This window comes from Hyperolius riggenbachi, chromosome 2 (genome assembly GCF_040937935.1).
Source record: "Hyperolius riggenbachi isolate aHypRig1 chromosome 2, aHypRig1.pri, whole genome shotgun sequence".
Classification (NCBI taxonomy): Eukaryota; Metazoa; Chordata; class Amphibia; order Anura; family Hyperoliidae; genus Hyperolius; species Hyperolius riggenbachi.
Window position 1 is genome coordinate 348,618,385 of NC_090647.1, and position 26,856 is coordinate 348,645,240.

At 45.1% G+C, this 26,856-nt stretch overlaps 1 protein-coding gene across 2 annotated transcripts in view; it reads left to right on the forward strand.

Moving 5' to 3' along the window:
- Positions 1-26,856, forward strand: part of RAB7B (RAB7B, member RAS oncogene family) — an 83,104-nt gene that overhangs the window by 47,181 nt on the left and 9,067 nt on the right. For both annotated transcript variants that reach the window (XM_068269548.1, XM_068269549.1), the window contains exon 5: positions 15,304-15,519. In XM_068269548.1, the coding sequence (XP_068125649.1) occupies positions 15,304-15,519 (216 nt within the window). The remainder of the gene's footprint in view (positions 1-15,303; positions 15,520-26,856) is intronic.

Below are 26,856 nucleotides of genomic sequence, written 5' to 3' on the forward strand. Positions count from 1 at the left end.
AATCAGGATGATTCTCATCGGGCCACCTAGTGGATGAATGGGGAGCCCCGGCAGGAGACTCAAAGATGCTTTGCCGGGCTCCAAGAATACTCACAGAGACAGAGATGATCGGAGGAGCGGCGTGGGACATGCGGCAAGCCGGAACGATGGAGGTATGTTTTTTTCAGAATTTCCCAGCAGCGACGAGCGGCAGGAGGCGACGGGCGGCGGGTAAGAGCCTTGCGACGATGCGCATCTCCCGGGGAGCGAGGCTGCAGTGGTGTGATGCTGAAGGACAGCACTAATGCCTCGCTCCACATCGCTGGCCACACAGGAGCATCGCTCAGCGAATACCTAGTATTCGCCTGAGTTATGCTCCTTTACGCAAGGACATCGCTCAGGTGAAACTGGCAATTGAATTTGCCGGTAAATCCTGAGCGATGTGAGCAGATAAGAAGCTCGCATGTTTTCAGCTTCTTATCTCCTCGAATTGCATATGGCCTTTAGTGTTTTTTACTTTTGCATGGATCCTGCATTGCATTGCTGATACTATTTAATTACATTGAATGGGATAGCACTGCTCTGTGTGCATAAATGCATGCAGCAGTGCGGTGCAGAAATGCACTGCTTTGTAGCACAGGGGTATGATCATCAGACATATAGTCTATGCACTCTCTAATGTCCTTGCTTATCACACAATGAGTTCTGGGTCACCATGAGCTTGCTGGTTAGTCTGTGCCTCTCGGATTTACAAGCCCTACTCCATAGAGCCAAATTAATCCATGCCATGCACTGATGAGGATCAAACAATCCGAAACAGTCTGTATGCATGTTGGATTATTATGGCTCTGTACATATTAACAAGCTGACACATCATTGCATTCCAGCGGTTCTGGAGGTGTGTTTAGCTTCTAAGGGTACAATGGTTAATTTGCATATATTCAGCAGTGGTGCCTGGGAGACATCTCAAGCTCACTCCAACCTGAATTATCGCAAATTCTTTCTGTTTTAGGAAAGCAAACTTTTGTTTTTCTTAACATCTTAGTAAGGGGGCTTTTAGGACCATTGTAGTCCCTTACACATCCCAATGAGTTCTGGGTCACCATGAGCTTGCTGGTTAGTCTGTGCCTCTCGGATTTACAAGCCCTACTCCATAGAGCCAAATTAATCCATGCCATGCACTGATGAGGATCAAACAATCCGAAACAGTCTGTATGCATGTTGGATTATTATGGCTCTGTACATATTAACAAGCTGACACATCATTGCATTCCAGCGGTTCTGGAGGTGTGTTTAGCTTCTAAGGGTACAATGGTTAATTTGCATATATTCAGCAGTGGTGCCTGGGAGACATCTCAAGCTCACTCCAACCTGAATTATCGCAAATTCTTTCTGTTTTAGGAAAGCAAACTTTTGTTTTTCTTAACATCTTAGTAAGGGGGCTTTTAGGACCATTGTAGTCCCTTACACATCCCAATGAGTTCTGGGTCACCATGAGCTTGCTGGTTAGTCTGTGCTTATCACACACTGAAAGGTATTGCTGAAATGATCTTTGCTATAAAACAGTGTGCCCAGGCCCTCAGGATTGGTCAAATACCCGTGTAACGATGTACTGCAATATAATAACTCCCTCCTCTTCTATGATTAGAAAAGGAAATGCTGCTGTATTTCATTGACAATTTCAAAATGCCCTATAGAAGGATTTACCTGGGGTAAATGCGTGACAAAAGAATGTCACGGCTTTACATCCTTTAATAAATAAGAAAATGACAGGTCTAAAGAGGGAAAGTTGGTGGTGTTGGGCAAACCAAGACAAATACTAGAGGTGCTACAGGTGTTCTATTGTATTTAAGTCATGGGAGAGGGGGGGGGAAGCAGTCAATGGTTCCAATACCTTCATCCTCCAGGAGCTGCCTGTATACTCTGACCACATATATTAGGCATTGTCATGCACCAGGAAGAACTCAAGATCTACTGCACCAGCATAAAATCTTACACTGGGTCCAAGGATTTCGAGGTGTTTGCACTAAACTGCGTTAAGCAGCGCGTAAAGTATTATGCATGATGAGTAGCGTGTAATGCATAACATTTAATGTATTGCATTCTGCTCTATTTTTTGTCCGGGTGGTAAGACTTAAAGGGACACTTAAGTAAAAAAAAAAAAGACTTTTAGTCACCTGGGGCTTCCAATAGCCCCCTGCAGCTATCCGGTGCCCTTGCCATCTCCCTCCGATCCTCCTGGCCCCGCTGGCAGCCACTTCCTGTTTCGGTGACAGGAGCTGACAGGCTGGGGACGCGAGTGATTCTTCGCGTTACTGGCCACAATAGCGCCATCTATGCTGCTATAGCATATATCATATACCATATAGCAGCATAGAGGGTGCTAATGTGTCTGGGAACGCGAAGAATCACTCGCGTCCCCAGCCTGTCAGCTCCTGTCACCGAAACAGGAAGTGGCTGCTGGCGGGGCCAGGAGGATCGGAGGGAGACGGCGAGAGCATCGGACAGCTGCGGGGGGCTATTGGAAGCCCTAGGTGAGTAAAACTCATTTTTTTTGTTTGATTTAAGTGTCCCTTTAAGCACTTTATTCTGCTTAACGCAGTTTAGTGCATACACCCTTTCCTCCTTATTACTAATGGCAATCTGTCAGGGCCCTGTTGATCTCGGCACCAGTGGTTGGTTTGGGCACTACCAGGTTATGGAGTCTAAGTGAACACAGGTTTTAACCACTTAACCACCCAGCCTTTACCCCTCTTAAGGACTAGCGCTGTTTTTTGTGATCTGTGCTGGGTGGGCTCTGCAGCCCCCAGCACAGATCAGGGTGCTTGCAGAGCGATCAGATCGCCCCCCTCTTTTCCCCCCTATGGGGATGATGTGCAGGGGGGGGTCTGATCGCTCCTGCCTGCCTGAGGTTTGCGGGGGGGGGGCACCTCAAACCCCCCCTCCGCATCGAAATTCCCCCCCTCCCTCTCCTACCTGTCCCCCCTGGTGATCGGGGCTGCACAGGACGCTATCCGTCCTGTGCAGCCTGTGACAGGATGTCCTCTGTCACATGGCGGCGATCCCCGGCCGCTGATTGGCCGGGGATCGCCGATCTGCCTTACGGCGCTGCTGTGCAGCAGCGCCGTTCAATGTAAACAAAGGAGACAAATGTCTCCTGTGTTTACATTTAGTCTGCGACCCGCTCCGTGATCTAACAGGAAACGGGCGCTCGCGCGAGCGGCCTTTCTTGATTAATTAGGGAGGCACCTGGCGACGCAGATGTGCATCGCTGGTCCTCCAGCTACCACTTTGCCGCCGCACGGTATGAGTGTGCAGTCGGCAAGTGGTTAACCAGAGCAAGCAACATGAGATAATGGGCCGTCACCCCTAGTGGGTGACAGGCTACATTACTGCCAAGTGGACAAAAGATCACAACCCCCAGGATTGCTCCACCAGTGACAGGAAGAACAGGAGGACAAGCCTGCAGTATGGGAAGGACAGGCTGGGCGGACTCAGGGAACTGACTCACAGGAGTAACTGTAAGAAGATCCCTGACAGGACTGATGGACTGTGACTAGCAAGACTGGCAGCACAGCCAAAAGACATAGTAACATGATGTTGCTGTTAATTGGACGAAACAGCACGGAACGCTGTTTAGCTAGTGCTTAGATAACCCTGGCCTTTACGCAAGTGCTGTAGCTGCACTCTCCGCTGCACAGACTGTACAATACAATACAATACAATAACATTTGTAAAGCACTTTTCTCCCACAGGACTCAAAGCGCATAGTTGTGTCTCAGATTTATACAGGGTTGCAGGCTGGGTTGTGTTACAGAGGAGATAGTCAGATGTTCATGAATGCCAGACTGAAGAGGTAGGTTTTCAGTTTAGACTTAAATGTTTCCAGGGATGGAGCTGTCCTGATTGGGTGTGGCAGGGAGTTCCAAAATGTAGGGGCAGCATTACAAAAGGCTCTGTGTCCAAAGGTTTTGAGGTGGACTCTGGGGGTGACCAAGGTGTTACGTCCTTTTGATCTAAGATTGTGGGGGGTGTGATGCAGTTGCAACAAGTCCTTCAGGTATCCAGGGCCCAGATTGTGCAAGGATTTGGATGTCAGTAAGCCAATCTTAAACAGAATTCTCCATTTTATCGGTAGCCAGTGGAGTGAGCACAGGGTTGGTGTTATGTGGCAATGGCGGGGTTGGCTCGTTAACAGCCTTGTGACGGCATTCTGTACTAATTGCAGGCGGCGTAAGTGTTTCTTATGCAGGCCTGTGTAGAGGACGTTGCAGTAGTCTAACCTTGATGTGACAAAGGCATGAACTAGGGTTGGAAGATCCTCTGAAGGAATTAGGTGTTTAATCCTTGCAATATTCCTTAGATGAAAAAAGGAATGTTTCAGCTGAGATTTGATTCCTGAAGCTTAATTTCCCATCAATCAGTACTCCCAGGCTGCGCACACAGTCTGAGTTGTTCAATTCTGAGCTCCCTATCCTTAGCGGTGTTGATTGAGACTGGGGCTGCTTTGCTGTTGAGCCCTGGCCCTCGATAACAAGAACCTCAGTTTTGTCAGCATTAAGTTTTAGCCTTGGAGGGATGCTGTAGGTACCGCACTTGCACTCCCCAGGAGTGCACCCGGCTGGGGGAGAGCATGAGGACAGCCAACCTCTGAGAACGGTGCCAGTGGACATCGTAGAAGATGAGTGACCCCTGCTGTAAGTCGATGTGCCATTGTCTAGCTTATAAAGATCTTTGCATCCCTCCAAGGGTGTGCCTCCCCAGACCATCACTGACCTACCACCAAACCAGTCATGCTGAACGATGTCACAGATAGCATATGTTCTCCACAGCTTCTCCAGATTTTCACAGGTGTATCACGTGTGCTCAGGGCATCCTGCTCTCATCTGTGAAAAGCACAGGATGCCAGTGGTGGACCTATCAATTCTGGTATTCTATGACAAATGCCAATCAAGCTCAACAATACCAGGCAATGAGCACAGGGCTCGATAAAGAATTTTGGGCCCTCAGGAAACCCTCATGAAGTCAGTTTCTAATTGTTTCAGAGATTTGCACACCAGTGGACTGCTGGGGGTCATTTTGTAAGGCTCTGGTACTGCTAATCCTGTTCCTTCTTACCCAAAGGAATACATAGCAGTCCTGCTGATAGGTTAATGACCTTACATGTCCCTTTCCAGCTTTCAAATAGTAACAGCCTGTCTCCTGAAATCACCTCCATGTCCTTGAAACTGTACTAGGAGACAAAACTTTTGAAAATGCCATGTATTGAGGTACGGTCCTGGAGGAGTTGGACTGCCCGTGCAACCTGTGTAGGGTCCCAGAATTGCCTCATGCTATCAGTAATGGCACAGACCATAGCCAAATACAAACTATGAGAGAAAAATGTCACTTGTCTCTCCACCTGCTAAACCACTACCCATTGCTGCCTTTCTTTTATGAACCTGCTGCACATGGCATTAATACTAAAGTAGCTGAAACTGATTAACAACCCCCTCTGCTACTTACCTTACCAGATCGATATATCAGAAGTTTCATAGACTTAATGCCATATTCTTTCTCCCAGAGTGCTTCCACATTCAGCCAGCTCCCTTGTTAAAGTGAACCTCCAGACTAAAAATCTACTCAGCAACACTGAAAAGGCTTGGTGTTTCTTTAACAGTTTCACAGCATCAGAACTTTTTCTTACCAAAGCCTCTTTTTTAGCTGCACAGAAGAAAACTGCCCGGGCATTTTTCCCCTGATGATGTGCAAAGCATGATGGGATTTCTGATGTTGTTGTTCTCCTTCTGCTATTTTTGCGCATATTTGGTTTTTCAATTTTGAATTTGAGATTTGAAGCCTAGCGCGCGCAGCTGGGAGGGGTGATCAGGACACAGGACAGTTGAACCTGTGTCTCATGCTCCTTGTCAACTCCTTTCAACCAAAAAGATGGCTGCCCCCATGAAAAAGATGGCTGCCCCCATGAAATCACAAACATTTGCCTGTTCTTTTAAAACAGGGTGGGCAAAAGATAATACCTATCTATTTTATTTAATATAACTCATGTAACTTAATGACAGTATGTTTGTTTTGGCTGAAGTTCCGCTTTAAGTTTGGATCACGTATTGCTGCTGTCTGTGCACTGCCCTGCTCTGCTTTGTCCTGACATGACCAAACATTGTTATTATGTATTGTATTTACTTAGCTGGTTTATGTTTTCTTTGTGGTGGTATGCTTGCCATTGTTGTATATGCTTGATGGTTGTATTCACTGTTTTCCCTGCTAAAACTTCTCTTCTATAATCAACAATGCTGCATTTAACTCTGCTGTTTGAGTTTTTCTCGATTAAACACTTCTGGATACACTTTGGACAGTTCCTTACTTAACCACTTTACCCCCGCCCGTACGAATTTCTCCGTCCCTTTTTCCATCCTTTAACTCCCAGGGACGGAGAAATCCGTACTTTCCGTGCTCCCGCCGCTGCCCGCGCTCCCGCTCACTGTGGCGCGCATTCCTGCTCGTAAACACGCCCGGAGATCAATGAATGGGAAAATCCATTCCCGTTCATTGATCTAAGCCCCGCAATGATCCGCTGCTCTCCGATGAGCAGCGCGATCATTGTGAAAAAAAAAAACACTTACCCAGCCTCCTACTACTTCCTCCAAGCGTCCGGAAGGACGCTTGGAGGTCGCATTAAACAAAAAGTTACTGTGGCCATCTTGTGGCCAAATAGTAAAACTACACCCTAAACATTTTTCACATACAAATAAATTACTTTTACACAAAAAATTAACTCATTACCTCCCACACTCCCAATTTTTTTTTTTTTGTAATTAAAAAAAAAAATAAAAAAATTTACAATAAAAAAAAATACATAAATAGTAACCTTAGGGACTGAACTTTTTAAATATTTATGTCAGGAGGGTACAACACTGTTACTTTATAAGGCTATGGGCTTGTAATTAGGGATGGACGCAAAACTGAAAAAAATGCACCTTTATTTCCAAATAAAATATTGGCGCCAAACATTGTGATAGGGACATAATTTAAACGGTTTTATAACCGGGACAAAAGGGCAAATACATTTCATGGATTTTAATTACAGTAGTATGCATTATTTAAAAACTATAATGGCCGAAAACTGAAAAATAATAAATTTTTTCCCACATTTTTCCTATTTTCCCATTAAAACACATTTAGAATAAAATAATTCTTGGCATAATGTCCCACCTAAAGAAAGCCTAATTAGTGGTGGAAAAAACAAGATATAGTTTGTTTAATTGTGATAAGTAATGATAAAGTTATAGACGAATGAATGGAAGGAGCGCTGAAAGGTGAAAATTGCTCTGGTGGTCAGGGGGTAAAACCCCTAAGTGGTGAAGTGGTTAATGTGTAAACCTTATTTACAGTATAACTAAAGAGATGTGAACTAGGTTTCTGTTGTATTTTGCTTTTATGACTGAAGAGCATAAGTATTGTAGCCAACATTTCCAAGACTATTCCAGTAAATGTTTACCTGGATTTATTTATTAGGCATATAACTAAGTAAATAAGGCGGTTTGATTTCAGTGCTATCCAAGTAGCTTATTTAGTACAGATAATGCATTTTCTGAGGAAATTCCCTGTGATAAATTTTCTCCAAAATATGACATTGATGGGACTAAAACTTTATTATATCTTCTTGAGGAGAACGAGGAACATTTCAGGGAGCAGTTCTGTAACATATGGTTTCCTGCACAAGTGTGAAGTCTGTCTCTTCTCTTGCTTAGCAAGGTCTGTTTGTATATACTGACCTCCTGCCTTTTCTTGACTCCTGTCTCTTCCAAACAAACCCCCTCCATTACCCAGCATTCACTTCTTCCTTTTCAGCAGTACAGAAAACTAAATCTTCTGGTTCAACTACTATACTGTACATTTACCTGCAGCAAAACCTGTAACCTCATTCAGCAGTTTCTCATATAGCATATTCAGCATATTGTTTGCCTGACCCTTGTGGCAAGGCACCCAGCTGTTCTTTGGCAGTGCTGTCAGTTTGCCACATGACCCTGGGGATGAATTATCCAGTTATAGCCCAGGTGACCCAGGGACAGGGAAGCCAGAGGCTTGTCACCTGTACTAGCAGCAGGACACTAACTGACAGGGCTTTTTGTCACTATTCTAAAATACAACCAGTCCTGTTTATAGACATGTTTTGATCAACATAGAAAAAGCTTTCAGTGAAAGTCATTTAGACTCAAAACTGCCTTGCTTAGTCCAGAGGTCCCTTCTAAAATAGTCTGTGGCCCATATGCAATTAACTTTAATTGTTAAACTTTTAACTTCCTCCTCTCTCTCTCTCTCTCTCTCTCTCTCTCTCTAGTTACTATCTGTACAGTTCCTTACACCCTTCTTCATAGCTATCCTTGTACTTTAACTTAATGGCCCTGATGGACCTTCTCTGCGCTCTCTTCAGTTCTGGAATATTCACATTGTGAATAGTTGCCACTACCATCTCAGCAAGGACATAAGGACAGGCAAGGGGACTGGGGGGGGGGGGGGGGGGTGCGGCGCGACGGATAGCGGCGATCGTGCGCGAGGCGGTGGCGATTGGTGTGCTGGGTTACCGCCAAGGAGGTTAAGCATGCATATAATCAGCATTAACTAAACAATTTGCTTATATAGGTTTAAAGAGGAACTGTAACCTCCTATTGTACTCAGCACCAGTGTGTACATCATGCCCACTTTATAGGGGAAAAACAAGTATCTCCTAGTAAAATAATATAAATTTACTTAGTTTCTGTAGCTTTAACCAGTAAGCCACGCCCACCACGCTAGCTGCCTCCGCGGATGTATAATAATTAGCCTACTCTCAGTGCCTTCTGGGTAGTGACGTTTAGAAACGTCACAAGCTCTCTCCTGGTGTTTGGAAAAAAAAAAAAAGTCTCCTTCAACAAGAGACAGGCAGCAGAGTGAGCCGGCCACGCCCCCAAATCTCGTTCAGTGCCAGCAGCTTTCAAGAGAGTGAGCAGCGTGTATCTAGCAGCCTGCTCACTCATCCACTGTCCTCCTCACTGTTTCTCTCCCACAGGCATGACAGGCAACAGGTAATCTCCAGCATCTGATAAAATGTATACAGTGTGAAAACGCTGCCTGTCTGATGCATCTGGGGGAGGGGGAGAGAGGTCTGACTTCTCAGCCTGAACTTTTTTTACTTTGAGTTCAGAAACAAAGCAGAGAGCAGTGCAGACTCAGTGACAGGCTGCCAGCATGCTTTACACTGCTGTGTCTCCTGTGCTTTGCTTAGAAAGTAGTAAAAGTGCAGAGCTAGAAGTCAGACCTCTCCAGCTGTCCCTTATTTATGCCTTAAAGGGATACTGTAGGGGGGTCGGGGGAAAATGAGCTGAACTTACCCGGGGCTTCTAACGTTCCCCCACAGACATCCTGTGCCCGCGCAGCCACTCACCGATGCTCCGACCCCGCCTCCGGTTCACTTCTGGAATTTCTGACTTTAAAGTCAGAAAACCACTGCGCCTGCGTTGCCGTGTCCTCGATCCCACTGATGTCATCAAGAGCGCACAGCGCAGGCCCAGTATGGTCTGTGCCTGCACAGTACACTCCTAGTGACATCAGCGGAAGCGAGGACATGGAAACGCAGGCGCAGTGGTTTTCAGACTTTAAAGACTTAAATTCCAGAAGTGAACCGGAGGCGGGGCTGGAGCATTGGGGAGTGGCTGTGCGGGCACAGGATGTCTGTGGGAGACCATTAGAAGCCCCGGGTAACTTCAACTCATCTTCCCCCGACCCCCCTACAGTATCCCTTTAAAGGAGTCCTCAAGGGAATTGAAGGGAAATAAGTGCTACTTACCCGGGGCTTCGTCCAGCCACAAGCTCCCAGCATGTCCCTTGGTGCAGCTCTGCGGTGAGCCGTTCGCTTGTGAAGCTTTCTGGTCCCCGGCGATGACGTCAGGCCGACCAGGAGGTACTGCACCTGCGTGAGGGGTGCTGTCAATCACCGCCACGTGGACCGGAGCATACTGCAGAGGCGCAGAACTACTAAGCCTGCGCAGTACGCTCCGGTCCACGTGGCAGTGATAGCGCCGCTCACTCAGGTGCAGTACAGGCTGACCTCCTGGTCAGCCTTCGTCCTGGTCAGCCTGGACGAAGCCCCGGGTAAGTGGCACTTATTTTCCTCATATCCCTTGATGACTCCTTTAAAGAGAACCTGAACTGAAAATAAAAAGTAAAAATAACCATACACAGATCATACTTACCTCCTGTATACTCCTCAATCTCTTTCTCCTCTCCTGTGTCCCATTTGTCCACTGTGATCAATTAAATTCTCCATCCTCCATTTTAAAAATGGCCATTACCCCTTAACAGCTTCCTGGTCAGCACACTGTTAAACTGTAATATCACATCACTTGAGCCATAGGGAAACATGGACATTACCTTGCACATTCAGTTGTAACTGACAACTGCTGATATATAACTCGCAGCAACTGGTATATTTCAGTTCTGACAAAATATTGTCAGAACTGGAAGGCATCATTGTAAGAAGAAAATGGTGAGCTTCTGAGAGGAACTGACGGTGAGGTTAGTATGTAATATTCATTTGCAGCTACGTCATGTGTTTATTTTGACACAGGATTAGACTGTGAGCTCCTCTAAGGACAGTCAGTGACATGACTATGTACTCTGTAAAGTTCAGCAGAAGATGTTAGTGCTATATAACTACATAATAATATGGTAGGATTAGACTGTGAGCTCCTCTGAGGACAGTCAGAGACATGACTATGTACCCTGTAATGTGCTGCAGAAGGTGTCAGTGCTATATAAACACATAATAATAATATGGTAGGACATTAGACTATGACTATGGTAGGATTAGAGTGTGAGCTCCTCTGAGGGCAGTCAGTGACATTACTATGTACTCTGTAATGTGCTGCAGAAGATGTCGGTGCTATATAAATACATAATAATAATAAGGTAGGATATAAGACTATGACTATGTACTCTGTACAGTGCTGCAGAAGATGTCAGTGCTATATAAATACATAATAATAATATGGTAGGACATTAGACTATGACTATGGTAGGATTAGAGTGTGAGCTCCTCTGAGGACAGTCAGTGACATGACTATGTACTCTGTAATGTGCTGCAGAAGATGTCAGTGCCATATAAATACATAATAATAATAATAATAATAATATGGTAGGACATTACACTATGACTATGGTAGGATTAGAGTGTGAGCTCCTCTGAGGGCAGTCATCAGTGACATGACTATGTACTCTGTACAGTGCTGCAGAAGATGTCAGTGCTATATAAATACATAATAATAATATGGTAGGACATTACACTATGACTATGGTAGGATTAGATTGTGAGCTTCTCTGAGGACAGTCAGTGACATGACTATGTACTCTGTAATGTGCTGCAGAAGATGTCAGTGCCATATAAATACATAATAATAATAATAATATGGTAGGACATTACACTATGACTATGGTAGGATTAGAGTGTGAGCTCCTCTGAGGGCAGTCATCAGTGACATGACTATGTACTCTGTACAGTGCTGCAGAAGATGTCAGTGCTATATAAATACATAATAATAATATGGTAGGACATTACACTATGACTATGGTAGGATTAGAGTGTGAGCTCCTCTGAGGACAGTCAGTGACATGACTATGTACCCTGTAATGTGCTGCAGAAGATGTCAGTGCTATATAAACACATAATAATATGGTAGGACATTAGACTAGGACTATGGTAGGATTAGACTGTGAGCTCCTCTGAGGACAGTCAGTGACATGACTATGTACTCTGTAATGTGCTGCAGAAGATGTCAGTGCTATATAAACACATAATAATAATATGGTAGGACATTACACTATGACTATGGTAGGATTAGATTGTGAGCTCCTCTGAGGACAGTCAGCGACATGAATATGTACTCTGTACAGTGCTGCAGATGATGTCAGATGAGTGTGCTCTTCAGGGCCCATTCACACTGGGGCGATTCGTAGGCGGTTTCTGCAGATTAAAGTGCTTGTGTAATCCCAATCGCTCAAAAATCATGAAAATGTAGTCAAAAATATGCTTTTGCTGCAAAAAAAAAAAAAATCACAGCCGCAAAACGCTAGCGCTAATTGCCAGCATTTTGTGATCCTCAGTGTGAATGGGCCCAATCTGTCCTACTCTGATGGCTGGCTCTGCAGACTGCTCCAGCATCACTACAGTACAAAGCTCTTGGGGATTTGGGGTGAAAAGGCTGGAGGCAGGGTGCTGTACTCAAGACCCTGCAGAATACTGAATAGGGACTATCTACAAATCTTTGTATTTCTTATCAGTGGACGAGCAGATGCAGTCATTAGCACAATTGTGCAGGGGGAGAAAGCTTATAATCAAATCAGATTAAAATCACGCCGCCAAGTGCATGCCTGATTGACAACGCAACCAATTTCAGGCTTATATTTGGGCACATGAGTCAATCGGAAATGCTGCAAATTGGCTATCGTGGTTGGTCGGGTGCATGGCGGTAAAAGGCAAGCGATATCGGGGTGAGTGACGAAACTCCTGGTGCTATGTGTGTATGTGTATTTACACATTACCTGTCCTGTGTCCCAGTGCCCGCCCTCTTCTGAATCCGCTGCTACACTTCCCATACTTGCTGCCGGCACATATCTCGCTGGCGTGTGTGTGCGACGTTACGCTGGCCGGCATTTATAGGGAGGAGCGGTGGAAGGCAGATACAGGACAGGTAATGTATAAATACACATACATGTACACACATTTATACACAGAGGAACAGCGGCGGGCTCTGCCGATTTCCAGGAGATTTCAGGCTGAAATTGATCGGGAATCGGACTGTGGTGTATGAGCAGCTGACAGATCTCTCTCTAATCAGATTCGATCAGAGAGAGATTTGTCTCTTGGTCGAATCTGCCCATCATTGCCTGATGTATGACTAGCTTTAGTTTTCAGTCTTGTAGACAGCTCTGTGCTTCAGGGCCCTTTTCCACTGCAAAACGCAACTGCAAATGCATTTGCGTTTCCCCAATTTTGATGTTCGTTTTGTGCGTTTTTTATGCGTTTGCAGTCTCCGTTTTTCTGATTGGCAAATGGCAAGTGTCTTGAAAATAGATACTGGTGGTTAAATCAATACATAACGCAAAACACATTTCTATGCGCTTTTCATGCATTCCTATACTTTACATTGAAACACAAAACGCATCATAATCGCACAGACATGGGTTTGCGTTTTGTAAAAACCGGAACGCAGCAGTGGAAAAGGCCACCCAAGATTCTTATTTTAAACAAGCTGCACTTCAGAATCAGCAAACGCATGCGTTTTGCGTTTCTGGGAAAAACGCAGCTAGTGGCCCTTATGCTGTAATACCAGTGGTTTGAAACGCCTCTGCTATTCAGCTATATTACAATACACTAATCAGCATCTCCAGCTCATTCCCTGTCTGCTTCTGTTTACACATGTGCATATTATACTTCCTGGGCTTCTGCAAATTATGTCAGTTAGGAAAAAAAAAAGGTTGGGAAAGGAGGGTGTAACAACCTTCACTGTGGGCGTGTTTTCAACTGCTGGAATGAAGAAAAAAAAACTTGCTACTCCTGCCAGTAGTAAACAGGGATCCTCCCATGCTGCCAATGGCATTTTTACAGCACCTTGCTGACAGGGTTACGAGATTTATTAGTCAATCCTTCTTATCTATATACTTAAATCACTGTCTTATACTGCTTTTTAAGGAATATTTATTCCTCCTTACAGTTCCTCTTTAAGTATCTCCTAAAGTTATTCAGATAGTCATCAATACATCAAAGGCTGTTCGATAAAAAAAAAAACAAGTTGGGAAAATCCAGCATTTGTTATTTTAGACTATTGTGTGCTAATTCATCAATATTTTCACAGGTAGAAGTTCAGTAATTTACCAAAGCCCATTGTCGGTAACAGCAGAAAAGTGTGTATTTGTCTGTGTTGTTACATGCTGTTCTCTGTGCAGAGACAGCATTACAATAGTAAGAGGTATCCCGACATGCCTTTAGATGTGCATGTTTGTTTTACTGCCTTTGCTCGCTCTGAATCTGTCTATTAGTCTCCATTATGCTGGGCATACACAGATGCAATTATGCGCCGGATCGAACCGCTGGCTTGATCCCGGCGCATCCCCGCTTGTCCCTGCTGGCGCACGTATCGATTCCCGCTTGTCCCTGCAGGCGCTCCTTATCTTCCGCTCTATTCCCCGCTATTGTCCTCCTGCGAGGATCAAGCAGGGAATCTATCCGGGGGGTCATCGGACCTGTCGGATATTATCAATCGAGCCATCAGCGGCTCGATTGATAAGCAAGAAACTTACCGTGTATTCCCAGCATTAGTCTTTCTTAACATTTTATTTAATTGTCACAGCTTAGATAAACTTCCAGGAGACATTACACATGCCCTGCTTTGGTGATTTCACCACTAGTTCCTTCACATCTTCAAACAGGAACCTAAGAGGTTAAATTGCCGAAGGGTGGCAGGGGAAATCTGTTTTGTTATGATCTCCCTCTGCTCGTTGCCTGGGGGGTAGAAGAGCCAGACCCGCCTGGGAAGCCTGTGGGTCTTATCAACGGGACTTGCAGGAGACAGGGGCTGTTTCTATTGGCTTCTGCTCCTGTCAGTCAGGTAATCATCTCTGCTTCTGTGAGTTCATAGTCCAGCACTGATTCCAACAGAGGTGAACTGCTGGTTATGGAACTGTGTTTTACCACATGCTGTAACCTGTATGAATTGCCATTTACTGACATTTGTTGAGGTGTTTACCGCACAAGTAATTTACCTCACTGCTTGATAATTTCAGCTTGTCATACAGTAACAGCCTTGATGAATTGACATCTTCCGAAGTGCTCGGTGAAATTAGCTGCTTTGATTACTGAATGCAGTAGCGCTTGATGAATTGACGCCATAGTAGGGGTACAACTGTAGTGAACAACACTGCTTGTTAAATCACTTAGGCCTCCTGCACACTGCAAATCCGATTTGCGATTCCGATTTTCTCAGATGCTATCAAAAGAAGAAAAATGCAGAAAAAAAACTCAGTATGCCATACTGATTTGAAAATCGGAAACCCACATGTAAAATTGCATCAAAATTTGCATGCGGTTCTGATTCGCGATTTTACATGTGATTCCGATTTGCGATTTTGAATCGGTACTGCATGCTGTGTTTTTTCAGCGTTTTTCTTTTTGTTTTGATAGCATCCAAGTAAAATCGGAATCGCAAATCAAAATCACAAATCCGATTTGCAGTGTTCAGAGGGCCTTACTGCTAAAAAAAATGGTAATACACAAGTCTTGTTTTTATCCCACAGATCTGGGACACGGGTGGACAAGAACGATTCCGCTCCTTGGTCTCATCTTTCTACAAGGGCTCTGACGGATGTATGTTGGTCTTTGATGTCACAGATCATGACTCATTTGTTAGCCTAGAGACCTGGAGAAAAGACTTCATGGATAAAATTCAGACACCTACTGGTGCATTCCCTATGATCATTCTTGGAAACAAGATTGACTTAAAAGAACGTCAGGTATGCAGAAAGAAATTATCATGTACATCTTATTAATTTAAGTTTGAAGTAAAATTATTTTTTATTTTTGCACAATGAATCCTTTTGCCAACTCAGTATCATGTCCCCAAAATGAAAAAAAAAATAAAACAAAGTAAGACCCTCTCTCAATTGGTCACTTCCAGTAACCTGGCATCCGTCTATCAGGACCAGCTGTTAGTGATGAGAGGCCAAATCACCTTGTGTCTTTACTTGTTTACTAAAGATCATACTACACATTATCCTTAGTGACCCATGAATGGAAGGGTAACCATCCGGCCTCTTATTACTAAAAATAGTACTGATAGGATGTAGGGTGAACAGGCATCCCCTTAGAGGAGGAAGGCTTTATGCTCTTTGCAAGGACAGCTTTTGCATTATAAGGATGGTATAGTAAATTCAAATTGCTGATACTTATGAATTAAGCTGTCTACCAAGGTTGGAGAATACAGAGGTGTTTCCCTTGCAAAAAAGTCTACTGTCAGATAGGACCTATCCCCTGATGACGGCGGAAGGCCGAAACTAGTCGGGACGAGAGCGGGCTGGACACTGCTGATCGCTTTCCTAAAGTTCAGAGTACCACAAGGGTGGGAAGCGATATGTCCAGAGGGGGTCCTATACTGGCATGGGACCCTCCTGATGTAAGTTATATGTTATCTTTTATTGGTGTGCCTTGCATTGAGAAATAAAAGTTGATATATCCACTGAGGGAACATTCTTTCTGCTTCTCTGTTTGGTGCATTGAGTCACATAGGAGGAATGCAGATGTGAAAGAGCTATCCCTGGAGGTGGATTGGATTGGCTGTAATCAACATAATCCCTGGCGCTGTGATATTGCATGACTGTCAGATAGGATAGCAGCTAATTGGTCACAAAACGAACACCTGATCTATTCCACGGGCGTCAGCTGCCTAAGGGTGTGGAGACTCAGCGTGAAACACTATCCACATCACCAACTGTATGGGTTTAGTAAAGTTGCATGTAGCTGTATCGAGCAATGTGCCCGAATCCTAATGGCTGCAGGCTGTGGGCGAGGGTCCTGGTGTACAATTTCCTGGTATACACTGAGCTGCCATCCATGGAATATATTGGCTGTTTGTTTTGTGACATCTTCAATTTTGTAAAAAATTTTTTTAACATGTTCACATCTTGACATACACAGCCATTTTGGTATCATAACATGTTTGGCGACTTAGCAATTAGGAGCATTGTCACAATAAACATCAATTTAAAGGACAATTGTAAAGAGAAGGATATGAGGGCTGCCATATTTACTTTCTTTTAACTGCTTCCAGACCAAGGTAATTGAAATCTACGCCCAGGATCGGACCTGTTATTCCTGACAAGGTGTAGATTTCAATTTCATCGAACAATGCTTCCGCCACTAGCGCCGATTGCACCTCCCTCCCTTCGCTGCAGGCCACTTGCTCTGCCATCCCTATGACAGCAGAGCTCCAAGAGCCGGTCAGGAGCCAATTTAATTGGCTCCTGACGCTGTACTCACTGTGAGTCAATCACATTGGCTCACAGAGATCACAGGGTCAAGAGCCAATGAAATCGGCTCCTGACCAGCTCACAGAGCTCTTCTTTCATAGCAACTGCAGAGCGAGTGGGCTTTAGTGATGGGTGAGTGGTGTGAACGGCAAGAGCCGCGGGTCTATGCGGCGTGACATCGGTAAGCCCAATTTTTGTACTAGCAGTCTCTGGTCCTTAAAGAGACACTGAAGTAAAAAAGTTTTTTTACCTTAATTTTTTATCCAGTCCGATTCAGCATTCAATCCTAAGCAGATTCGCCACATCCCAGAGGCAAAGCGAGTGATTTATGGCTTAGAAATAGACCTGCAAAGTTCCAGGACTTTACAGGTTGCAGATTTTGCTGCCCGGGGAGGCAGAGCTTTGTGCAGTAGCTCTGCCTCCTCTCCAGTCAATCTCCGCGGATCTCCGCCTCTCCCCGCCCCTCTCAGTGAAAGAAGACTGAGAGGGGTGGCGAGAGGCGGAGATTGACTGTAGAGGAGGCAGAGCTACTGCACACAGCTCTGCCTCTTACAGGAGGGAGAATGTTGCGAGCCCTGGAACTTTGCAGGGCTATTTCTGAGCCATAAATCACTCATTTTGCCATGGGGATCCTGCAAATCTGCGTAGTATTTAATGCTGAATTGGACTGGATAAGAAATTAAAGTAAAAAAAATGACTTCAGTGTCTCTTTAAGGGTCCAGAGACTGCTGGTACTCAAGTGGTTAAGTAATACCAATTGCCTGGGTATCCTGCTGATCCTCTGCCTCTAATAGTTTTAGCCATAGACCATGAAAAAGCAGGCGCAGTCTGGCTGTGCATACTCCCCCGTTGTGCTCCTGTGGCTGGGAGTGTTCTGCACCTTCATGTTTGGCCGGGCAGTGCATGCGCAGTACGCCCTGATTTGCGGAGATAATGCGACATCAAATGGAGCATCTAGGTGGCGGAATAGGATGGCGAGAGACCAATTAGCCTGTGGGAGGCTGGAGGAAGCCCCAGGTATGTGTAATTATTTTCTTTTTAGTGATCTCAGGTTTTTTTTAAGCTTATTTCTGGATGAAATTCTAGGGGCTGCAATCAACTTGTGAGGGACATATTATCTAATTTAAGTCAGATCTAAGTTTGGTACTTTATTCGGCAATCCCTTTTATCAAGAAGTTGATTTATATTCTTGCCTACATACAAAGTTACAGCTAGTTTCCATAACTGCATAATTCTTCAATTTCCAAAGCTGGATTCACAGTGGTCAGTTACATAAGGCATGCATTATAATGAGTGTGAACTGCAATGGAGAATGGCCATAGACTTTAATACAAAGCCTGCATGCAAAGAGTAAGAATAACGTGAACTCTCCCTTAGATACTTTCTTCAATAAAAATCACTTGTAAGGGGCCAAAACACTTCTAGGTATCAGGGGCCAGGCCAGTACAAGTACCTTACCCTACTCTCCAAACAGCAACCACCCTAGTGTTAGCATCCAGCTACCAATGCCAGATTAATGCCAACACTAGCCCGCAATGCCTGTCCTGTATCAGCAGCCTCTTAGCAATACAAGGCCAGTATCAGCAGCTAGCACTAACCAGTGAGTCCAGGCATGTCCCATCAGCCAGTTATCAATATCAGGCCAACATCCAGCACCAGCCAGCAATACCTTACCAGTGCCAGCAGCCACTTAACAATTTACTCTACTGGGTTGATCATAGTCCTGCATCTGATTTACTTGTAGGTTGTGTGGGCATCTTCCTAATGGCAAGGAATGGGTACCAAGATCAAGCTGGTTTCTTTTTTTTTTTTTTTTTCTAAAGAAGATGAGTTAGCAGTTGAAATCTGCTTTACTGTTTATACATATATTATGGGGTGATGGTGGGGAGTTAAGCTTGGCAGCAACATTGCAGACAGAAGCATTCATGTAATGATGGGTGTTATTTATGTATACAACCTCATTTCCAAAACAAATTTGGGACATTGTGTACATTAAATAGAAAAACAGAATGCAGTGAGTTACCGGTAATTATTTTATTGACTTAATTGAATATTGTGCAAAGACAATATGTTATGTTCTATCTGAGAAACGTTATTGTTGTATTAATATTATAAGCCTATTTTGAATTTGATGTCATTACCATGTTGGTATGGGGTAGCATTAAACAGACTAGATGTACAGTGCTAAAAAAAAATCTGGTTGAACTTCTCACAACTAAATTGCTTGATCAGAAATTACATATCATTATATCATTATCTTCAATATATGAATAAACGATTTTCTGTATGCAAGGGACAAGGCTGAAAACCAGTATTGGATGGACAGATTTTTTTAGATCTGCTTTACTGTATTGAGAGTCAGTATAATGGAAATGATTGCAATGGCTCAGGAACACTTCCTGTCTGTGAGTATTGCTATTTACTGTATTCACAAGGGCCAGTTGAAACTCAATCATGTAAGGAAGTAACCACATACACAATAACTTGACTTATCTGGGCCTAAGGGCCATTTGAGATGGACTTAGACAAAATACAAAATGATCCTGTTGGATAAGGGCCATTTGAACATGTTACCAGTTCACTGTTCCGGAAGCCATCATCTGTGTTTATATGAAGGCACATTAATGGCCATGACATGGGTAGCAACATATTTTGTCATCCAGGTGATGGTGTTGTCAAGGAGAAGCTATTCTCATTTCAGCAAGACAATGCCAAATCACATTTCACATATATTATGGCAACTTGGCTCCATAATAAAAGAATTAGGGTTCCAGAGTGGCCTACCTGCAGTCCAGCTTTGTCATCCACTGAAAATATTTGGTGCAGTATGAAATGAAATATATGTCAAATGAGACCCCAAACTGTTGCGCATATGAGGCAAGAATGGGACAACATTACACTTCCAACTACAGCAGTTGGTTTCCTCAGTATCTAAATATCAACAGGGTGTTGATACATTATGGTCAACATAATCTGTCCTAAATTTTTGCAGCATGTTGCTGATATCAAACTTAAGCAGAGCACACTTTTTTAAACAACATTTCTCACTTTCAGCATTTGCCATACTGTGTTTACACTATTTTTGTAACGATTGGTGTCAGCACGCAGAGAGAATCTGATTATTGGTGATCTGCAGTATCACCAAGAATGCAGATATATACCTGATTATTGATGATCTCCAGAATCACCGATAATACAGATATATTGCTAACCTCTGGACACCTAAGGTATGTGAGTGTTTGGTGTAACAGTAATACTTTGAGTAATGCACCTGTGAACAGGTGATAGCAGGCAGTATGAGCAATACTGCTGTTGAGAGTACAGGAACCTTCCAGCAGCCTGAGACTCTCCAAGGGGCGGAGTCAGGCTGGATAGCAAGAAGACCCGGTGGCTATTGACCCCTGGAAGATGGGTGTCACAAGCAGGTCTGGAGACTAACACAAATGATACTGCAATTCCCTAGTCTTGGGTGCGAGGTCCGTGGTCTCAGCACCCTGGAACTAGTCTGGAGTATAACACAAATGATAATACAGTTCCCTAGTCTTGTGTGCGAGGTCCGTGGTCTCAGCACCCTGGAACTAGTCTGGAGCACAACACAAATGACAATACAGTTCCCTAGTCTTGGGTGCGAGGTCCGTGGTCTCAGCACCCTGGAACTAGTCTGGAGCACAACACAAATGATAATACAGTTCCCTAGTCTTGGGTGTGAGGTCCTTGGTCTCTACACTCTGGAACTAGTCTGAATAATAATACAATGATAAACAAAAGTAATCTGGCTCAGTGTGAATTCCCAGGTCCACCTGGTTCAAACACACTGTAGGATCTGACTATGGTCTGAATGCTTCCTTGTAAGTGTTCGCAATGGCAGACAACCAGCAACTGGCAAGCAAGCTGTATATATAGTTGCAGGACTCTGCCGCCCCGCCCGAGCCACTCAGCCAATCAGGAGTCCAGCAGGAATCAGCTGATCGTCCTGATCAGCTGATCCATCTCCTGCTGGTATAAAGGTCCTGACTTCTGGCTCGCGCGCGTAGTTCTCCATCCAGGTGCACTAACAGAACCAGCCACACCAGACGCACGCCGCTACGTGTAAACCGCCGCGTTGGACGCGGAAACAGCCGCCTTGCTGCCAGTACATGCGGCGGTTTTTCCGCGATCTATCACAGTATCAGACGCATGCTGCTGCGTACAAACCGCCGCGCTGGACGCGGAGCCAGCCGCCTTGCTATCAGTACACGCGGTGGCTTTTCCGCGTTTTCTCACAGTACCCCCCCTGAGGAGTGGACTCCGGACACTTTCCACCAGGTCTTCTAGAATGTGGGTCTAGAATCTTTTTGGTCTCACATTCCCATTGGTCTTTTACCATCACAGGGAGGGAGGGAGGGGAATCCACGTGCACTGCTGGCTTCAACAGAGACACATGGACTGATCTTACACCTCTCATACTGGCTGGGAGATCGACAGCATAGGTGACAAAATTAACTCTCCTGATCACTGGGAATGGTCCTATTAATATGTAGGACCCAGTTTGGTTGATAATCGCTTCAGAGCCCCATGCCGAGAGGATACGTACACCATGTCCCCTGGGGAAAACTCCCACTCTACAGACTTTCTCTTACTAGTCTGATTTTTCTGAGTCCGAGGTTTCCTTGACATTGGTAAATATTGTAACGTAACTGGTGAGGCCTGACGAGATGTTTTACCCCCTAGAATGTCTCGCTGGCAAGGGCCCAGATTAGGCATCTGGTCCTCCACCGTCTCCGCAGGTGCCCTGACCACCTTTCGAGGTAGGCCGGTCTCAGGCTTGGCATCTTTAACTAAAGCTTCTGCTTTGCCCTGCACTGCCACTCCTCCAATCTGTATCTTGGTAGCACGAGCTGCCCTTCTGCCCAAGCAATGCTGATGGCAATAAGCTGACCATTTCAGCAGCTGACCTGAAGCCCAGTCAATCTGTGGGGAGTGGAGTTGCAACCAGGGCATATCAAGAACAATGGTGGAGGTTGTCATGGGCATAACCAGGAACTGTAATCTCTCTTCATGTGATGCCCCTAAACAACATGACAACCAGGGGGTTTGAAAAAGAGATTGACCACTCTGCAGCAGCGAGTCATCTACTGCAGTAACCAGAATCTGCCGGTCAGGTGGGGACAAAGGTATCCCCGATCTTTTAACGAAATCGTAAGCAATGAGGTTTGCTGCAGAACCGGAGTCCACAACGGCTTCTGCGGAACTAGTCTGACCCTCCCATGTAATAGAGCAGGGAAGGAGCAGACGATCATTGTTTAGAGGAAAAGACTGCTCGCCTATGGTGTTGACCAACCCCAGACGGCAGCATTCTCCTGGCCCCTTAGCACCATATGGATTGCGTTTTCTTGGCCCTCTGTGAATTTTCTTCACCTGACTCAACCCTGAATATACCCGATTTGCATCGGCTCGTCTGCGGGTGATGGAGATCGAGACAAGTCGTGTAAGACAGATCTTCTAGTACTCCTACCACGAACCTGTCTCTGGTAGCGCAAACGGCGATCTATCTGCACGGCCAACGAAATTGCCTCGTCTACAGATTTGGGCTCAGGATGTCCAATCATCACATCGTAAATTGTATCCGACAACCCTGCCAAAAAACAGTCTAACAGTGCAAATGAGCCCCATCTCGCAGATACTGCCCATTTCCTGAACTCAGCTGCGTAATTTTCAACCGGATCCTTGCCCTGCCGCAACGTCTTGAGCTTCCGCTCAGCGGTAGAGGCAATGTCCGGATCATCATAAATTATAGCCATTGCTTTAAAAAATTCCTCAACTGAGGCTAAAGCCCAATCTCCTGGCTGGAGATTATATGCCCAGGTCTGGGAATCCCCTGACAACAGAGTCTTAATAAACATAATACTCTGTGCCACGGTTCCAGATGAATTAGGCCTCAACTCAAAGTAAGATAACACTCTATTTTTAAAGTTCTGAAAGTCAGATCTGTGACCAGAAAACCTTTCGGGTACAGGCATACGTATGTCTGTGCTAGGAGGAGATCGCACTGAGTTTATAGCTGATTGAAGTTCCTGAATAGCCCCAAATAGCTGGCTGATCTGGGTCTGTTGGTTCAAAGTTACCCAGGAAAGACTGTTTACCGCGGTAGTCAGGACTTCAACATGACTATACAGTGCGTCCATTTGGTTTGGGTCTGCCATTCTGTAAATAAGCAAAAATCATATACTACATTTATTTTCAATGCTGATGGAATGGCTCCAGTATGTCTGGACCCCTGCTAAGTGGAAGGCTTGCTTATGCTGGTGTCACCAACTGGTATCCTTTCAAATAGCATATTCACACTTAAAGGGAACCTGAACTGAACCAAAATTATTCAAAATAAATACATGCTGTAGCTGCAAATGAATATTACAATCTTACCTCGCATCAGTTGCTCTCAGAAGCTCACCATTTACTTCTTGCAGTGATCTCTTCCAGTTCTGACAATGGTCTGAATGCTTCCACATAAGTGTTCGCAATGGCAGACAACCAGCAACTGGCAAGCAAGCTGTATATATAGTTGCAGGACTCTGCCGCCCCGCCCGAGCCACTCAGCCAATCAGGAGTCCAGCAGGAATCAGCTGATCGTCCTGATTAGCTGATCCATCTCCTGCTGGTATAAAGGTCCTGACTTCTGGCTCGTGCGCGTAGTTCTCCATCCAGGTGCACTAACAGACCCAGCCACACCAGACGCACGCCGCTGCGTGCAAACCGCCACGTTGGACGCGGAAACAGCCGCCTTGCTGCCAGTACATGCGGCGGTTTTTCCGTGATCTATCACAGTATCAGACGCATGCTGCTGCGTACAAACAGCCGAGCTGGACGCGGAGCCAGCCGCCTTGGTATCAGTACACACGGCGGCTTTTCCGCGTTTTCTCACAATTTTCAAGTAAATTGCATTCTGTTTTTACTTTAATTTACTTTTTGTAATTTGAGTTGTGTTGACACAGAATTTCTTAAAGAGACTCTGTAACAAAATTTTGAGCCTTATTTCTTCTATCCTATAAGTTCCTATAGCTGTTCTAATGTGGTCTGTCTTACTGCAGCCTTTCCTAGTTGCACAGTGGCGGTGTAATCTCTGTTATATGTCTAATCTTCTCTCCTCTGTCGGGTCTGTCGGGCTAAGGCAGTCAGGCTGGAATGTGCTGTGCTGCTTGTGATTGGATAGAAGCTATACACACCCTCTTCAGGCCCCCTGCACACTCTGTATGACTCACACACTGAGCTACTCTCAGCCTATCACTTGCTATGTCTTTTGTTTGTGAACACTGCATAAAAATGGCAATTGCAATCCAGGATTGCAGCAGGGAGTGGCAGAAACAGCACAGAGGGGCCCAGGAGAACATAATGAATAGAATGGTATGCTTTTTATTGTATCTTTAAAGAAAATCTGTAACGAAAAAAAAAACCCTGGGGGGTACTCACCTCGGGTGGGGGAAGCCTCCGGATCCTATTAAGGCTTCCCCCGTCCTCCTCGGTCCCACGGTGGCGGCCAAAATCCTCCTGGAGCGGCGGCAATGTAAATATTTACCTCCGTGGCTCCAGCGCAGCGAAATAGCCGATCTCTGTTGGGCCGCTCTACTGCGCAGGCGCAAGTCTCCTGCGCAACAGAGCGGACCTGATGGAGATTGGCTATTTTCGCCTATCTCCGTGGGAAGAGCAACAGCAACAGCGCCCCTGCTGGAGCCAGAAAAGGTAAATATTGCACAGCGCGACAAATTCTCGGCTGTGCGTTCCGGGGGCTGCAGCGAGACCACCGTGGGACACAGGAGGATGGGAGAAGCCTCGATAGGGTCCAGAGACTTCCCCCTACTGAGGTGAATACCCCCCAGGGGAACTTTTTTTCAGTACAGGTTTTCTTTAAATTTTATGAAAAGTAAGTTAACTTTTGTTTGTTTGTTGAATGGGGAAAAAATATATTGCTTAAGGCAGATGTACAGGAATGGCAACTAAAAGTCAGAATGCAAAAATAGTTTTGTGTGAGTAATAGCATCTAGGAAACCTAACACGAGGGAGTTTCTTGGGCTAAGGAAGAGCCTGTTCTTCCACATACCTGCAGATTGTTTGCCCTTTTTCATCTAAAGGTGGTTTTACTCAATGGAATACGGACAGAGACAGAGGCGGTGTGTTTAGTGTACTCGCATAAAGTTGCTGATCAGCAGAAGTTAGTGTCAGACAGCAGGGGCAAACGCAGGATTTTTAAGGGGGGGATTCCTGAAAGGTCCAGAAGCACTTATGTCCCTGAGTGCTTCCGAAAACAGGTGGCTCCATACTGCCCATGCACAAAAGTGCGCTGGCGTATTACGGGGCTGCCTGTCTTTGGAAGTACTCAAGGACACAAGTGTTTCTGAGGGCTTCTGGTAGCAGCAAATTTGAACGGGGGACAGCGATGGAACAAATCTCCGAGAGAGAAACGGCAGATAGACCTAGTTTGGACAATTCAGTGGAATATGCCACAGTGTCACATAGCGCAAGCGATAGCCATATGATGCAAGGTTATATGCATCTGCGGAAGATGGCGGCGCTATATAAATACTAAATAATAATAATTTGCCTCACCAGGATTGCACTTTTATTTAGCTTTCCTGTATGACAAGAAGACACAGACACCTAGCACTAGGGAAAGAGGGAAACAAAGGTGAATGAGGGAGGGCTGGTGCACACCAAGAGGGCTTCTGAGCGTTTTTCAAATAGACAGTGATTTGAAAAGCGCTTGGCTAATGTTACCCTATGAGGGTGTTCTCACAGCAGCGTTGTGATTTTTTCAAAATCGCAGGTATACTGCATGTAGCATTTTTTTGAGCAATTCATTCAGAAATCGCTCTGAAAATCGCTTCACAAAATTGCACTCACTAATTGCTAGCAATTGCTATTGTGATTTTGGTGTGCATTAGCCCAGTAAGAGGAGGAGTGGAGAGAGACTGAGAATAGCTTGAGATGGAGCAGAGAGCTTATCTGTATTGCAGAAAGCAGCCCTCCTGGAGTCTCGGGACTGTCAAAAACTTTTCACCTTGTAACACCTTATCCACACATGCAGTCATTATAACAATGAGGAGAGACCAGACAGATGTTTGCCCACGGACCCCACCAGGCAAGCTCTGCATCATGCTGTGTATATTTACCAGCTTGCCTGCCTTCTAATTGCACTTTTATCAGCTAGCCTAGTGTTTCACCTGAATACACCAGACACAAATCTCTGAATGAAAGGCTGCCTGGGGGGAGATTGCCCCCCTTCCAGCCAGCTTTAGGGGAAGGAGGAAAACAATAGTGAATGCAGAGAGAGTATCTGTATTGCAGTCCCCCATCACACAGGCTACTTGCATGTGTCTCCTGTCCCTGCCAGCCAAATCCAAAAAAGCCTCTCACACAAGCTGCAGGCAGCCCTCCTGGAGTTTAGGGACTGTCAAAACTTTTCAACCTGTGAAATACCTTTTGTAGCTGTCTACATGCAGTCTTTACAATAGTGAAAGAGCTGAGTTTTTCCCACAATCCCTGCAGGAGGCAAGCCTTTACCAGCTCGCCCACTTCAGCGATTTTAGGGAATTTTTTTTTAAAGGGACAGGAGTCTCAGGGGGGTGTTCCATACACCCAGAACCCTGGTCTGGATACGCCAGTGAGACTGGAAGGAGGTAGAGCTAAGGAAATCCACTTGCTGGCCAAGCAGCAGTAATCAGGTGTTGCTGCTCACAGTGAAGACTTGCTACAGGTTTCTATGGGGAGTGACAACAACACATGGTTTCTGCTGCTTGGAAAATGCAAATTCATATACAGTAAATGTCTGCCTGTTTGTCGATATGTGTGACT